Source organism: Mercenaria mercenaria, chromosome 13 (assembly GCF_021730395.1).
Source record: "Mercenaria mercenaria strain notata chromosome 13, MADL_Memer_1, whole genome shotgun sequence".
In the NCBI taxonomy this organism is placed as follows: Eukaryota; Metazoa; Mollusca; class Bivalvia; order Venerida; family Veneridae; genus Mercenaria; species Mercenaria mercenaria.
Genome location: NC_069373.1, coordinates 28,093,113 through 28,108,143, shown reverse-complemented (window position 1 = coordinate 28,108,143; position 15,031 = coordinate 28,093,113). Strand labels below are relative to the sequence as shown.

Below are 15,031 nucleotides of genomic sequence, written 5' to 3'. Positions count from 1 at the left end.
CTTATTGTTGTTTTTTTAATGGTGACTTTCCACCTTTTCACGGTGGAGGAAGAGACCAGGTGCTTGTCTTTCCATTCTTTTAGGAAGTGCTGAAGCAAATTTATTCAGATTTCATATGAAAATAGAGGGAATAAAGAGGGAAGTGCAGTGAACAAGAATTGTATCTTGCTATTATTTTTTTAATGCCCCCCAGTAGGGATGTGTGGTATTCACCATTGTACTGGTTTTACAAGTTTGTACACCTCATGGGCATCATCACATTTTGCATGGTCGATGATGTTGAGCAACCATTTTAAATATAAATCCAATCCATTCAGAGGTAACAGAGATAGAATGTGCATCAGACCTTTAACCTTGTATCTAGACAAAACTGAAAATCAGCACATACATACCATTTATTTTCTTGTAGACCCCAAGGTGTGTTTTTAATAACTGGTTCAATATTTTGTAAATTCACACGGAAACTGTTGTTGATTTTTTGCGTCCCTCATGACTGTTTTAGTTTGTATGACAGTTTTGAAGTAAACCTACCTTGTTAGTGAATGAATATAACTAAGTCACTCATAGGCAATCCCAGTAAATTACCTCACCAATAATATATTTATGTTTATATATGAGTGGATTTTTTTAGATTTTGTATTTTGATGTTGACAAAGCATTTTGCTCAATCTCAACACATGCCGGACCCCTATGCATATTATGGTTGACCTGTAATTATTAAACATTATCTTGGATCAATCGCCCCATGTGCAGTTACACTCGCAATTTAAAACAAAAGTTTATAAAGTCTAGAATTAACAACAAGAGTTTATTATTAAAATATAGTTAGATATTAAACACCTGATGACAGTCGCAACTATACTTGATGATGTATACCAACTTTTATGAACTCTGTTAAAATGAGAGACATAATTCATGAAATACTGGTGCAAGAGGTGTGACCCTAGCATCAATGATGTTGGCAATAACCTTTTCATTGGCATCCGCATCACAAAAGTTTTCCATGTAAGCAGGTTCTCAAAATGCTTTCAAATTTCAAGTTTTCAGCATCACAGGACAAGTTACGTAAATAGTCTTTAGTTTGTCAAAATAATGTCCATTTTCTTCTTAGAATTTGCATATAAGTAGGTTTCTTAGAAACTAATGGCCAAATGCTTTCAGACTTCACTCATCATTACTTCACAGGACAAGTTACTTAACTAGCTTTTATTTTTTTATAAAATAGTAAACATTATGCCCTCCTTTAAAGAAGGAGGGGTGTATTGTTTTGCTGATGTCAGTCGATCGGTCCGTAGACAAATCGGTTTCCGGATGATAACTCGAAAATGCTTGGGCCTAGGATCATGAAAGTTGATAGAGAGGTTGGTCATGATCAGCAGATGACCCCTATTGATTTTGAGATCAGTAGGTCAAAGGTCAAGGTCACAGTGACTCGGAACAGTTAAACCATTTCCGGATGATACTTAGTAGGGAAGTTGATCATGACCAGCAGATGACCCCTATTGATTTTGAGGTCAAAGTCACAGTGACCCAGAACAGTTAAACGGTTTCCAGATGATAACTTGAGAACGCTTGGGCCTAGGATAACAAAACTTAATAGGGAGGTTGATCATGACCAGCAGATGACCCCTATTGATTTTGAGAAGTGACCTGGAACAGTAGAACTTTTTTTGCCGAATAACTACAGAATGCTTTGGTCTAAGATCACATTTGATACAGAGGTCACTTATGACTGGTAAATGACCCATAATTATTGATTTGAGGTCAGTACGTCAAACGTCCAGTACACAATGACCAAATAATTTCTGTTCCTTGTGCAGTTACTGAATGCATCAAGGGGGCATTTTGTATTCTACGAACTCTTGTTAACTTATAAATTTTGATGGAAGTTTTATATGTAAATATGTTTCTTGGGTATTATTGTACTGAATGTTTTCAAACTTCAATAGTTTCATTTTAAGGAGAGATAACTCCTAGTGCCGTAAATTTTTCTAACACAAGTTATTTCCCATGGATGACTATGTCCGTTGTATTTTTGTCATTATTACCCAGACATTACATCAAATTCATCGCAGACCTGCTGCTAAATTATATACCTTGTTTTCATGTATGAATGATTTTTAAAAAAATATTTGTTAAACAAAGAACAAGCAAAGGTTGATGCGCAGACCGGTAAGAGAGCATTATGACGTCAAATTGCCACATGAAATTCAGAATAATTTTATCAGTATATTTCAATGAATATATAAGAATGAAAACAAGATATTCTTGTGATTTATCATTAAGGTGCTTAGATATAACCACTTTGACTAACCTCCTTGTGGTTCAATTCCTGCACATCTGAACTCTGATCAGTTTCACAGACAACAAACCAATCAAAGGCTTGATTAGTTGTTAAGGTATATGTAAATGTTTTAAGATCTTTTTATTATCAAATATTAACAAATGTGTTTTGGCAGAACATCAAAAACAAAAAGTGATTTGTTTTAAAAGTCTCTCGGTGTAATAGTTGTTAAGGCTAGTTCAGTTTGAAATTGCTTTTTCAATGTAAAACTGTTTTTTTGGCCAGAAATAAATATCAGATATTTCGATGGTGTTATATAGGTACTTGAAACTGAATGCAGCCTTAGTCACCAGCAAACTGCAGAATTTTGTAAATTTCATATCTTGTGACTGTTATGGCAATATAAAATCTACCTTTCCTAAGCTTATAACTTTTTGTTTATAACTTCCAATGTTAATAACTTCCTACGTTATAACTTCCTATGTTTATAACCATAGAAAACACAAGCAATGACATTTTCTCTTTTATTACTCCTTTTATTTCATGTATAATTGTGGAAGCTCCATTTTGATAATTTGTAAAATGAGTTTTAACAAGGTGAGAAAATACACAGGTCAATTAATATAACAATATAATTTATACACGTTTACACAGTAACAAAAAGGAGACACCTATTGCACTATATCAGTTTTCCATACATAAATGTAAACAGCATGTATACATAAAATATATACAAATTCTGAAAAAAAATTACAATATTAAATGTGAAAAAAAATGCAAATATATTCTGTAATGTACAACACCTTACAGAAAGTTACAGCAGAACTGATTGGTTGAGAGATCCTGTACAATGTTGAATGAACTAAGTTAGCAAACTGGCTTTAATAACATGAATTTTCAGCAATAGGATCAAAATATATATGAGAAAACGTGTATTAGTGACAAAAAAATCAAAATTGAGATAACACAATATTCATAAACTTAAGAACATTCTCATACCTTTCAAATCTGAAAATTGGAAGTAATTATCTTCACTATTTCAAGAGTTACAATGTTTTTCAGTAAGTCATCAAAGGCATTTTGAGATGTGACGTGTAAGAATGTCATTGAACAGTATGACGGTGCCATGCATGGCATGTATTTTTCAAATCATTAATGCAACAAAGTTTGTGTATCACTTACTAACAATATTTGGGAACAGTGTAAAATGATTTTACTGAAAAATAACTTAACAGTATATTTTTGGTTTTATCACAGGCCTTTTATCTACATACCTCTATATTTTCATAATGCATGGGTGCTTTGGAATATCCATTGTCATGACAACACAAATAACATTTAGTTGTAAAATATGATATGATTTGATTTCCCTTAGATAACTGTATTGCACCATTCTTGTTTCTAGTTTCTGTATGAACATAAGGAAAACATTTTAAACTACTTATTATGCAATAATTATATCATGTCACTAATACAGGTATTCTAATGGAACGGCCCATTTACTGAAATGGAATGGAAACATAAATTTTCCAAATAATGTCAAAGCTATTAAACAATGATATTGTTTGCTATATGACAGACTGAAAATAGAAGACGGCATGTCTGAACACTAATTTCTGCATTGCATATATATATGCATTTCTTTTTCATTTCAATCAATTTTACAAATAATCTCTATGATCTTGCCTATCAAGAGGTCATACATTGGACACACCGAGCCTACAGGCAAATTCAACTATACAAGATAAAGCAGTCAAAGTTATTTGTTGACAATTCCTGTTACACCTAGCAAAGTTGTCGGTCACCTGCATGAACCATGACTGAACTTGCAAAAACACTTTAAATTTGTCAAAACTGGTAAAATGAAGAAAGGTAAATTTACATTTTCTGTCAGTTTGATTGGTTAAAAATCAATTTCCTCTTCTTTCTGTTGTCCTTGTATAAGGATTAGTCCACCAAGGAAGCCAACACCAACTGACTTGATCCTGTCTACACCCAATATTTTTGTCTGTACATCAGCCAGTTATCACTTTATCTACTGTAAAAGCACATATTTTCGCTGGGTCAAAATTTCGCGCATTTGATATTTTGAGTGTATTCGCAAGGTTTAATATTCGTAAAATTGTAAAAATAGTATCATACTTTAATTCGAATTATACTTCTGGTGAATATTTATGCGATGATTAATTTTTGCGAGATGTAGGGCCTTGCGAATATGGCAAAATTAAACCCTCCCAAAAATTTCTGCTTTTACAGCATGCATGTTAAATACAGGTGGAATATGAATGATTTTAGAAAAGTTTTCAGAAAATTGTTGACTTCTACAATGGTCATCCAAAACTTCAGTATACTTCACAACAGTTGAAACCAAGTGATGCATCAGTGTAGGCCAACATAGCAATGTTTTCATACATGAAAAACTAGACTGAGTGCAGAATATCTCATAATACAGTGCAATAATTATAAACATACATGTACTAAAATGGAATGGAAGTGAAAGAATCATAACTCTTAAAACAGTAATTTCAAATTATTATGAGTTAAAAGTACAAAGATGGAACATGAATATTTGAGGCCTTTCTGTTTTCAGCAAGGTTAACCACACTGCAGCAGGCAGAAAATCTGTGTAGGTCATAAAAAAATCTTTTCAAGAAGCAAAACCCATCTTTCTTTACAGTAGTGTCCTCTATTGTTTAGTGGTAAGAACAGTGACTGCAAGCCAAAGGTCAAGGCCTCAAACTCAGCAGGAAGCTGTAACAGGCTGCCATTTTTAAAAGTCTTCTTTACAGAAACAAGAAGAAGTTATGTGCTTCTCTTAAAAAGCCCTTAATATGGGTCATTTATGATTTTCGTGAAAGAAATTATTAAGACAAGGCCACTGCCTGAAAATGTCTCACCCACAGGAGCTTTGACTCATGAAATAGGTGCAAAATGAGTTTTAAAACCATCTTCCAAAGTTTCAAAGCTATATCTGTAACATTTTTTTTTTAAATTCATTTTTGTTAATTTTCAAAGGCTGATTTCTTCAAGGTCAAGGTCACTAGGGGACCATGACTCAAAATGGGGGTGTAAAATGAGTTTTTGAACCATCCTACAAGGTTTCAAAGCAATATGTGTAACGGTTTTTGAGACATTATAATTTTTGTGAATTTTCAATGGTGTCAAAAAGATCTAAAAAATGTTAAATTTTTCAAGGTTAAGGTCACCAGGGGGTCAGGACTCACCATGGGGTTGTAAAATGAGTTTTTGAACCATCCTACAAGGTTTCAAAGCAATATATGTAACGTTTTTTGAGACATTGTCATTTTTGTGAATTTCCAAAGACGTCAAAAAGATCTAAACAAGAGCTGTCGGAGGACAGCAATGCTCCACTATTCAACAGCCTCGTCAACTGAATGAATACAAAAGTCGAAAAAGGGGCATAATTCTGTAAAATTGCAAAACAGGGTTATGGAACCTGTGCATATCAGCTCATGACAATGGACAAGTGTGTGAAGTTTCAATCCTTTCTCATTAGTAGGTATTGAGCTTACATACAAAAACTTAACCAAAAACTGCTAAGTCAAAAAAGGGGCATAATTTTGTAAAAATGCAAAGTAGAGTTATGGAACCTGTGTAATGCATGTCAGATCATGACAGTGAACAAGTGTGTGAAGTTTCAATCCATTCCCATTAGTGGGTACTGAGATATCAGCTTACATATACTAGATGCCCATGGGCAACATGTCGAGCCTGCCAGCTGTCAAAAGGACTGGGAGTTGTACAAGACACTCCCTGTCTCATTGAGGCAAACATTTATGCCAAATAAAAAAAGAGATTGCAAAAAGTTACAATATAAGTTATTTAAAGTAACAACAAAGGGACGTAAATCTTAAAAAAAATAAAAAATTCTAAGTCCACATAAAAATCCTCACCAGCAGAGATAGGTCAAAATTCACCTGAAAATTGGATGTAACATGCATGTTGTACTACAGAAAAGTGGTCTCGATTTTTCCCTACGACCAGTAATAAAAAGTTACGAATATAAGCTATTTATAGTAACAACAAAGGGAAGTAATTCTAATATCTTGCGCATGACACTCCGTCTCATGATGATGAACAACTGTGCCAAGTTACATCAAAATCCCTCTATGCATCAAAAAGAAATGCTCCAGACAAAGTCATTCTTGTATCTGACTTTTGACCTCTAAGTGTGACCATGACCTTAGACCTAGGGACCTGGTTCTTGCGCATGACACTTCGCCTCATGGTGGTGAACATTTGTGCCAAGCGACATCAAAATCCCTCCATGCATGAAGAAGAAATGCTCCGGACAAAGTCATTTTTGAATTTGACCTTTGACCTGTAACTGTGTCCTTGAACTTTGAGATAGGAACCTGGGGTTTGCGCATGACACTCCGTCTCACTGAGGTTAACATTCATGCCAAATATAAACAAGATTGCTCCATGCATGTCAAAGTCATGGTCCGGACAAACTAATCCGGACGGACGCACATACACCGAACAGCCATTTGGACAACTATGTCTTCGCATCCGCAAGCGGGCTCAACAAAAACCTTAACCAAACATTTCTATGTCGAAAAAGGGGCATAATTTTGCAAAAAAGCAAAATAAAGAAATGGAACCTGTGCAGTGTAAGTCAATTTATCACAGTAAATAAGTGTGTGAAATTTCATTCTATTCCCACAAGTGGTTACTAAGATACCAGCTTACATACAAATACTTAACCAAATCAGGACGCCGATGCATGGGCGATTCCAATAGCTCTACCTATTCTTTGAATAGTCGAGCTAAAAATGCTAATTTCTTCAAGGTCAAGTTCACTAGGGGGCCAGGACTTGCCATGGGGTGTAAAATTAGTTTCTAAATCATCCTACAAGGTGTAAAAGAAATATATGTAACAGTTTTTGAGTTATTCCCAATTGTTGACTCTGTTGTGCCGCTGCCTCCGGAATTTTGATCGCTTAGTCTCGCTTCCACTAAAAGTGGGTGAGACAAAAATGAATCCTGAAAATTACCATCACTAACAGTGTTGTAATTTTAGTTTTTATTCTCAGTTAAACATCTAACAACAAAACTGTGCATTTTAATTGGGCAATTTATGTTCAAATCATATGCTTTGAATTTTAAGGGACCATAAACCTAAATATAAAAAAATTCAACCATACAAAAGGTCCAGGCTACACTTTACAAGTTAAATACAATAACTTGGATATTGTAGGATCTGAGAGCATAAATTGGAAAATGAAATTCAATAATAAATTCTCCCTCAAATTCATGAAGGATATGAAACAAATGTTGCATATAAAGTCAAAGTACACATTTTTCCCAATAAAACCATTGCCTACTGCCCGTACAGTATAAATTGTTACTCTGAACCTAATTTCTCTTCTAATTAGGGCTTCGCATCTGTACCATGTGACTGTCCAATAGATTCCAAATAGATTTCATTGCCAATAAAAGTATTTGCATGTGACATCAACATTAATAAATACTTGCTGAGAGGAAATCATGTCCCCCTCTACTGTTTTCCCTTTTTTTGGAAAAATAACCCTATAATCCAAATATATTTCATCATCTTGTATAGAACAATATTAAATTACCTAATAGTAAAGATACAGAATTGTATGATGATGTTAAAGTGTAAGATATACATGAACTACTCTAGTTTCTTTATTATACACAGTCCATCTGTACAACACAAGTTATACCATTTCCATTAACTACAAAGTATGCAAAGAATTTGATAATTACATCTAACAAGAGCTGTCCGTAAGACAGCGTGCTCCACTATTCGGCGATTTGACAGTAAAATGAATCAATTTATATACATATAGTACCAAAGTTATGTCCAGAAAACGAAGTTTGTAAAAAAATTTAAGTATGAAAGGGGCATAATTTGGTCAAAAATACAAATCAGAGTTATCGGGATTGTTACCACACATGCAGATGATGATGATAAAGATACATTTAAGTTTCAAGTCATTATCTTATATTGTACTAAAGTTACAGTCAAACCTGTGTTAAAGACCACCTCTGAACAGAAAGCACCTGGCTCTAAAGACCACATGTTTTGTTTCCCATTTTAACATTTACAGTGTATTATAACCTGTGAATAAAGACCACCTCCCAATAAAGACCACATTTTGGCTCTCCCAAGCGTGGTCTTTATAGACAGGTTTCATTGTATATCCAGAAAGCAAAGATTGCCAAAAAAAGTATGAAATGGGCATAATTCTGTCAAAAATACAATTAGAGTCATAGGGATTGTAACCACACATGCAGATGATGATTATAAAGAAATATTTTTAATTTCAAGTCATTATCTTTTAAAGTACCAAAGATATGTCTATAAACGAAGCTTTCGAAAAAATTTAACATGAAAATAATTCCAAGTATAACAACTTGGTGACCTTGACCTTGGGTATAATGGGCCCAGCCCCTGCACATACTTTGTTTGTATGCTGGACAATGTTTATGTGAACTTACAGTAAGATATAAGCAATAGTAACAAAGATATGACAGAAAAACAAAGGTTGCCGAAAAACTTTAACCTTAAAAATAACCTAAGTATAACACCTTGGTGACCTTGACCTTAGGTATAATAGGCCCAGCCCCTGCACATACTTTGTTTGTATGCTGGATAATGTTTATGTGAAGTTACAGTAAGATATAAGCAATGGTAACAAAGATATGACAGAACAAGAGATCACAGAGTGATCTTGGCGCCCACCATTGAGCCATTTTTGAAAGTTCCAAATTTCAAGACTAGCGCAAGGTCAAAATCAAGGTCAAAGTTCATTTCGGTACACAAAACTGTGCATGTGGCGCATGCATGTGGTCCAAATTTAGAAGTTGTAGCTTGAGAAATGTGAAAGTATGTCACTAGATCAATTTCAAGGTCAAAGTTCATTTCGGTACACAAAACTATGCATGTGCTTTAAATTTGAAGGCTGTAGCCTGAGAAATGTGAAAGTAGGTACTTGGTAAAAATCAAGATCAAATTTCAATTCAGAACACAAAACTATGCATGTGGTCCAAGTTTGAAGACTGTAGCCTGAGAAATGTAAAAGTAGGGCACTAGGTCAATCTCAAGGTCAAAGTTCATTTCGGTACACAAAACTATGCATGTGGTCCAAATTTAAAGGCTGTAGCTTGAGAAGTGTGAAAGTAGGTCACTAGGTCAAAATCAAGGTCAAATTTCATTTCGGAACACAAAACTATAATACTTGTCTGTACCTTCAAAAATGTGAAAGTAGGTCACTAGGTCAATGTCAAGGTCAAAGTTTATTTTGGTACACAAACCTATGCATGTGGTCCAAATTTGAAGGCTGTAGCTACAGAAATGTGAAAGTAGGTCACTAGGTCAAGATCAAGGACAACTCATGTCAAGGTACATCTAGCCACTCAAAACTATACATGTGGTCCAAATTTGAATTTGAAAAGACGAAGACGATTTTTAAAGTTTTTCCCTATATAAGTCTATATAAACCATGTGACCCCCAGGGCAGGGCCATATTTGACCCTAGGGGGATAATTTGAACAACATTGGTAGAGAACTACTAGATGATGCTACATTACAAATATCAAAGCCCTAGGCTTTGTGGTTTTGGCCAAGAAGATTTTCAAAGTTTTTCCTATATAAGTCTATGTAAACCATGTGACCCCCGGGGGGGGGGGGGGGCATATTTGACCCCAGGGGAATAATTTGAACACTCTTAGTAGAGGACCACTAGATGATGTCGCATACAAAATATCAAAGCCCTAGGCTCTGTTGTTTTGGACAAAAAGATTTTCAAAGTTTTTCCCTATATAAGTCTATATAAACCATGTGACCCCCGGGGTGGAGCCATATTTGACCCTAGGGAGATAATTTGAAAAATCTTGGTAGAGACCACTAGATGATGCTACATACCAAATATCAAAGCCCTAGGCCCTGTGGTTTTGGACAAGAAGATTTACAAAGTTTTTCCCTATATAAATCTATGTAAATTATAAAAATAAACAAAGGGCCATAACTCACTCAAAAATTGTTAAACCAGTCTGATTTTCAGAGGGACACAACTAGGGTACCAATACATCATTCTGACAAAGTTTACTCAAACTCCCCCTATTAGTTTCTGAAGAGATGCGATAACGAGAAATTGGCGGACGGAAGGACGACGGACCACGGTGGGCTAAAAACAAAGGTTGCCGAAAAACTTTAACCTAAAAAATAACACCTAAGTATAACACCTTGGTGACCTTGACCTTGGGTATAATGGGCCCAGCCCCTGCACATACTTTGTTTGCATGCTGAACAATGTTAATGTGAAGTTACAGCAAGATATAAGCAATAGTAACAAAGAAAAACAAAGGTTGCCGGAAAACTTTAACCAAGAAAGCTCACGCCGACGATGGGGCGAGTAGAATAGCACCCCTATTCTCCGAATAGTGGAGCTAAAAATGATAATAAATATGTTGTGAAAAATACATTAAGTATACATTTCGCTGTAACAATGACATTTTGATATAAAGGATATGAGCAAAATGTAAGCCAGGTTATGCCTGTTATATATCACTGGAATGAAATGAGACATGCAATAAATTCTGGTATCAATGTATAATAATGAACCTGCTACTGGACTTAAGCAACTGTCTGTCTATCATATACACTGAACAAAACTGCTATATACAGTAAACCACTAGACTCTACACAAGCCAGTTTGTAGTTCTTGTAACAAGACCATCATTATTGAAATGGGCATGAAATTCCAAATATGTAAATATTATCATATTTTGTTAATGCTGATAAGTTTTAATATGTTTTATTTCTTCAAATTATCTTCCTAAAACAGTAGAATTACAATAGAAATTGAAAATATAGTGAAAAAAACAGGTTTTTCAGTTGAAAAAAGAACAAGAGGGCCATGAAGGCCCTGTATCGCTCACCTGACCTATTGACCTAAAGATCATCAAGATCAACATTCTGACCAAGTTTCATTAAGATATGGTCATAAATGTAGCCTCTAAAGTGTTAACTAGCTTTTCCTTTGATTTGACCCGGTGACCTAGTTTTTGCCCCCACATGACCCAGATTCGAACTTGACCTAAAGATCATCAAGATTAACATTCTGATTAAGTTTCATGAAGATACAGTCATAAATCTGGCCTCTAGAGTCTTAACAAGCTTTTCCTTTGATTTGACCTAGTGACCTAGTTTTTTAACACACCTGACCCAGATTTAAACTTGACCTATAGATCATCAAGATTAACATTCTGACCAAGTTTCATTAAGATATGGTCATAAATGTGGCCTCTAAAGTGTTAACTAACTATTCCTTTTATTTGACCCCCGTGACCTAGTTTTTGACCCGACATGACCCAGATTCGAACTTGACCTAAAGACCATCAAGTTTAACATTCTGACTAAGTTTCATGAAGATATAGTCAAAAATGTGGCCTCTAGAGTGTTAACAAGCTTTTCCTTTGATATGACCTAGTGACCTAGTTTTTGACTCCATCTGACCCAGATTTAAACTTGACCTAAAGATTATCAAGATTAACATTCTGACCAAGTTTCATTAAGATATGGTCATAAACGTGGCCTCTACAGTGTTAATTAGCTTTTCCTTTGATTTGACCCGGTGACCTAGTTTTTGACCCAACATGACCCAGATTCAAAATTGCCCTAAAGATCATCAAGTTTAATATTCTGACTAAGTTTCATGAAGATATAGTCATAAATGTGGCCTCTAGAGTGTTAACAAGCTTTTCCTTTGATATGACCTAGTGACCTAGTTTTTGACCCCACCTAACCCAGATTTGAACTTGAGCTATAGATCATCAAGATTTGACCAAGTTTCATTAAGGTATGGTCATAAATGTGGCCTCTAGTGTAAACTAGCTTTTCATTTGATTTGGCTTGGTGACCTAGTTTTTTATCCTACATGACCCAGATTCAAACTGGACCTTAAGATCATCAATATTAACAATCTGACCAAGTTTCATGAAGATACAGTCATAAATGCGGCTTCAACAGTGTTAACAAGCTTTTCCTTTGATTTGACCTGGTGACCTAGTTTATGATCCCAGATAACCAAATATCGAACTCGTCCAAGATTTTATTAAGGGTAACATTCTGACCAAGTTTCATTAAGATTGGGCCAAAAATGTGACCTCTAGAGTGTTAACAAGCTTTTTCTTTGATTTGACCTGGTGACCTAGTTTTTGACCCCAGATGACCCAATATCGAACTCGTCCAAGATTTTATTGAGGGTAACATCCTGACCAAGTTTCATTAAGATTGGGCCAAAATTGTGACCTCTAGAGTGTTAACAAGCTTTTCCTTTGATTTGACCTGATGACCTAGTTTTTGACCCCAGATGACATAATATCGAACTCGTCCAAGATTTTATTGAGGGTAACATTCTGACCAAGTTTCATTAAGATTGGGCCAAAAATGTGACCTCTAGAGTGTTAACAAGCTTTTCCTTTGATTTGACCTGATGACCTAGTTTTTGACCCCAGATGACATAATATCGAACTCGTCCAAGATTTTATTGAGGGTAACATTCTGACCAAGTTTCATTAAGATTGGGTCAAAAATGTGACCTCTAGAGTGTTAACAGTCAAATTGTTGACGACGGACGGACGGACGACGGACGACGACGGACGCCGGACACAGGGTGATCACTAAAGCTCACCTTTGAGCACTTCGTGCTCAGGTGAGCTAAAAATGGAATTGAAAAAAATAAAAGTTTGTATAATTCCATTCCAAATATCAGTGTGCATGTGGAAAGTATCATTTTGACATTCTCAAAATGTAATGTTTTTGAAAAATATTTATTTTCTTTTTATTTCATAAAATAATACTCTGCTGGTTGAAATATATGCTCTGAAAGTTTTATGTTATTCGCTTACTTGGAAACGCATATGCTGTTCACAATTGGAATACTGTAGCCAGTTATATCAGTAATAAGTGTTTCATACAAATATATATTGTACCATTTCTTCCTCACTTAAAATCACAACCTTAATTTCTTTTATCTTAATCAAGCTCAATAGCTTGGAGCTTATTTTAATCCATTCATGCTAAAACATATACAGACAAAAAATACTCATATAAAAAGGGTATAGTTTGAAACTAAGTAGAGTTTAAACTCTAGACCACCATGCTGAGTGATTGACACTTTATATAAACTTGCCTTTTTGAAAAAAAAATCGCAGCATCAATTTGAATGTTAATTCTAGAACACTACATCTAGATCATCTGTATGAAAGCTCACAGTGTGAAATATATTTACACTGTAATAAATCAATTCTCTAATATTCATTCCAATTGTACATAATCAAAAACTACCGTATCAAAACTCATTTTAATGGAATATCTTAAGGTAACATTATCAAATTCTTTTTTTTTTTCGAAATTCATGGATTTTCTCCAAAAATGTTTCTGGATCAAAAATTCCGATGTTTTAAAGTTCCTTTCAAAGAAAATGCTATACTGGCTCTAAACAAACACTTGGTCCTTTCAAAACACTTTTTTGTAACAAAGTCCATAACAGAAAAGGAATTTAATAACAGTCAACAAAGATTTAAACATATGTATGTATCATTATTACATTAACATTATATCTCATCAACACAAAATATTTTCTATGAAATGTTTCAGTAATTAGTTTTTCCTACATACCTACCAGTTTGCCACTATTAACATAAAAATTATGGCTCGAATTCATGCCACTGTTTACTTGTAGTTCATGACAAGACTTCACACCATCATTATGTAAAGTTTATGACAAGACTTCCTGCCAATCTTAATGTACAGATTATGGGCAGACTTTGTACAGTTCATGACAAGATTCTACGCCATTGTTAACGTACAGTTCATGACAAGATTCAATGCCATTGTTAACGTACAGTTCATGACAAGATTCTACGCCATTGTTAACGTACAGTTCATGACAAGATTCCACGCCATCGTTAACGTACAGTTCATGACAAGATTCCACGCTATCATAATGAACAGTTCATAACAAGATTCCACGCCATCATTAATGAACAGTTTATGACAATCTTTCATGTCATTATTAATGTACATGTACAGTTCATGGCAATATTTCATGCCATCATTAACATACAGTTCATGACAAGATTCAACCCCATGGTTAATGTACAGTTCATGACAAGATTGCATGCCATCTTTAATGTACGGTTCATGACAAGATTCCACACGAATGTTGTACTACTTATTCAAGGTTTCATATTTATCCCTATAATTTCATCACATACAGCACATTAACAGTCCCATTCTGCACAGGAAGAATTATTCCACTCAATGCAACCTGTATATGTTTAGTGCCCATTTTTTTTTTAGCTTCTTAAATGGTACTATTATCAAGCAACTGTTGATTCTCTCATCACAGTGACCCATCTACAAAAGACACAAGTTGAAACAATTATATATATCATGACGAGAAAATCTAAAAAAAAATATTATAATGTTAAACCCTCGTCTGTGACACAGATTTTCTATATTGGTCAGTCAAATAAGAAAAAACTCAATTTCAGGTCCTCATTTTTAATACAATTACATATTAAATTGCCAGTTTTAAGGATAAAACCCATTGTTTGGTTGCACTACAGGTACATGGTAGGGTAATAAAATGTTTAAACTGTAGATGATATGTAATAATTTCTAAGCTCTATCAGAAATAAGCAGTTAGCTCAATTTTACAAAGAAAGTGAAGGAAAACATATCTACAA

The 15,031-nt window shown here is 34.6% G+C and overlaps 1 protein-coding gene across 4 annotated transcripts in view; it reads right to left on the bottom strand.

Annotated features, from left to right (window-relative positions):
- Positions 1–2,794: 2,794 nt before the first annotated feature.
- LOC123529184 (protein piccolo-like) overlaps positions 2,795–15,031 on the bottom strand; it is an 85,622-nt gene continuing 73,385 nt past the window's right edge. For 3 of the 4 annotated variants that reach the window (XM_045309409.2, XM_045309411.2, XM_045309406.2), the window contains one exon: positions 2,795–14,699. In XM_045309409.2, the coding sequence (XP_045165344.2) occupies positions 14,663–14,699 (37 nt within the window). In that variant the 3' untranslated portion in view covers positions 2,795–14,662. The remainder of the gene's footprint in view (positions 14,700–15,031) is intronic. The other variant, XR_008366705.1, reaches the window with a different exon arrangement.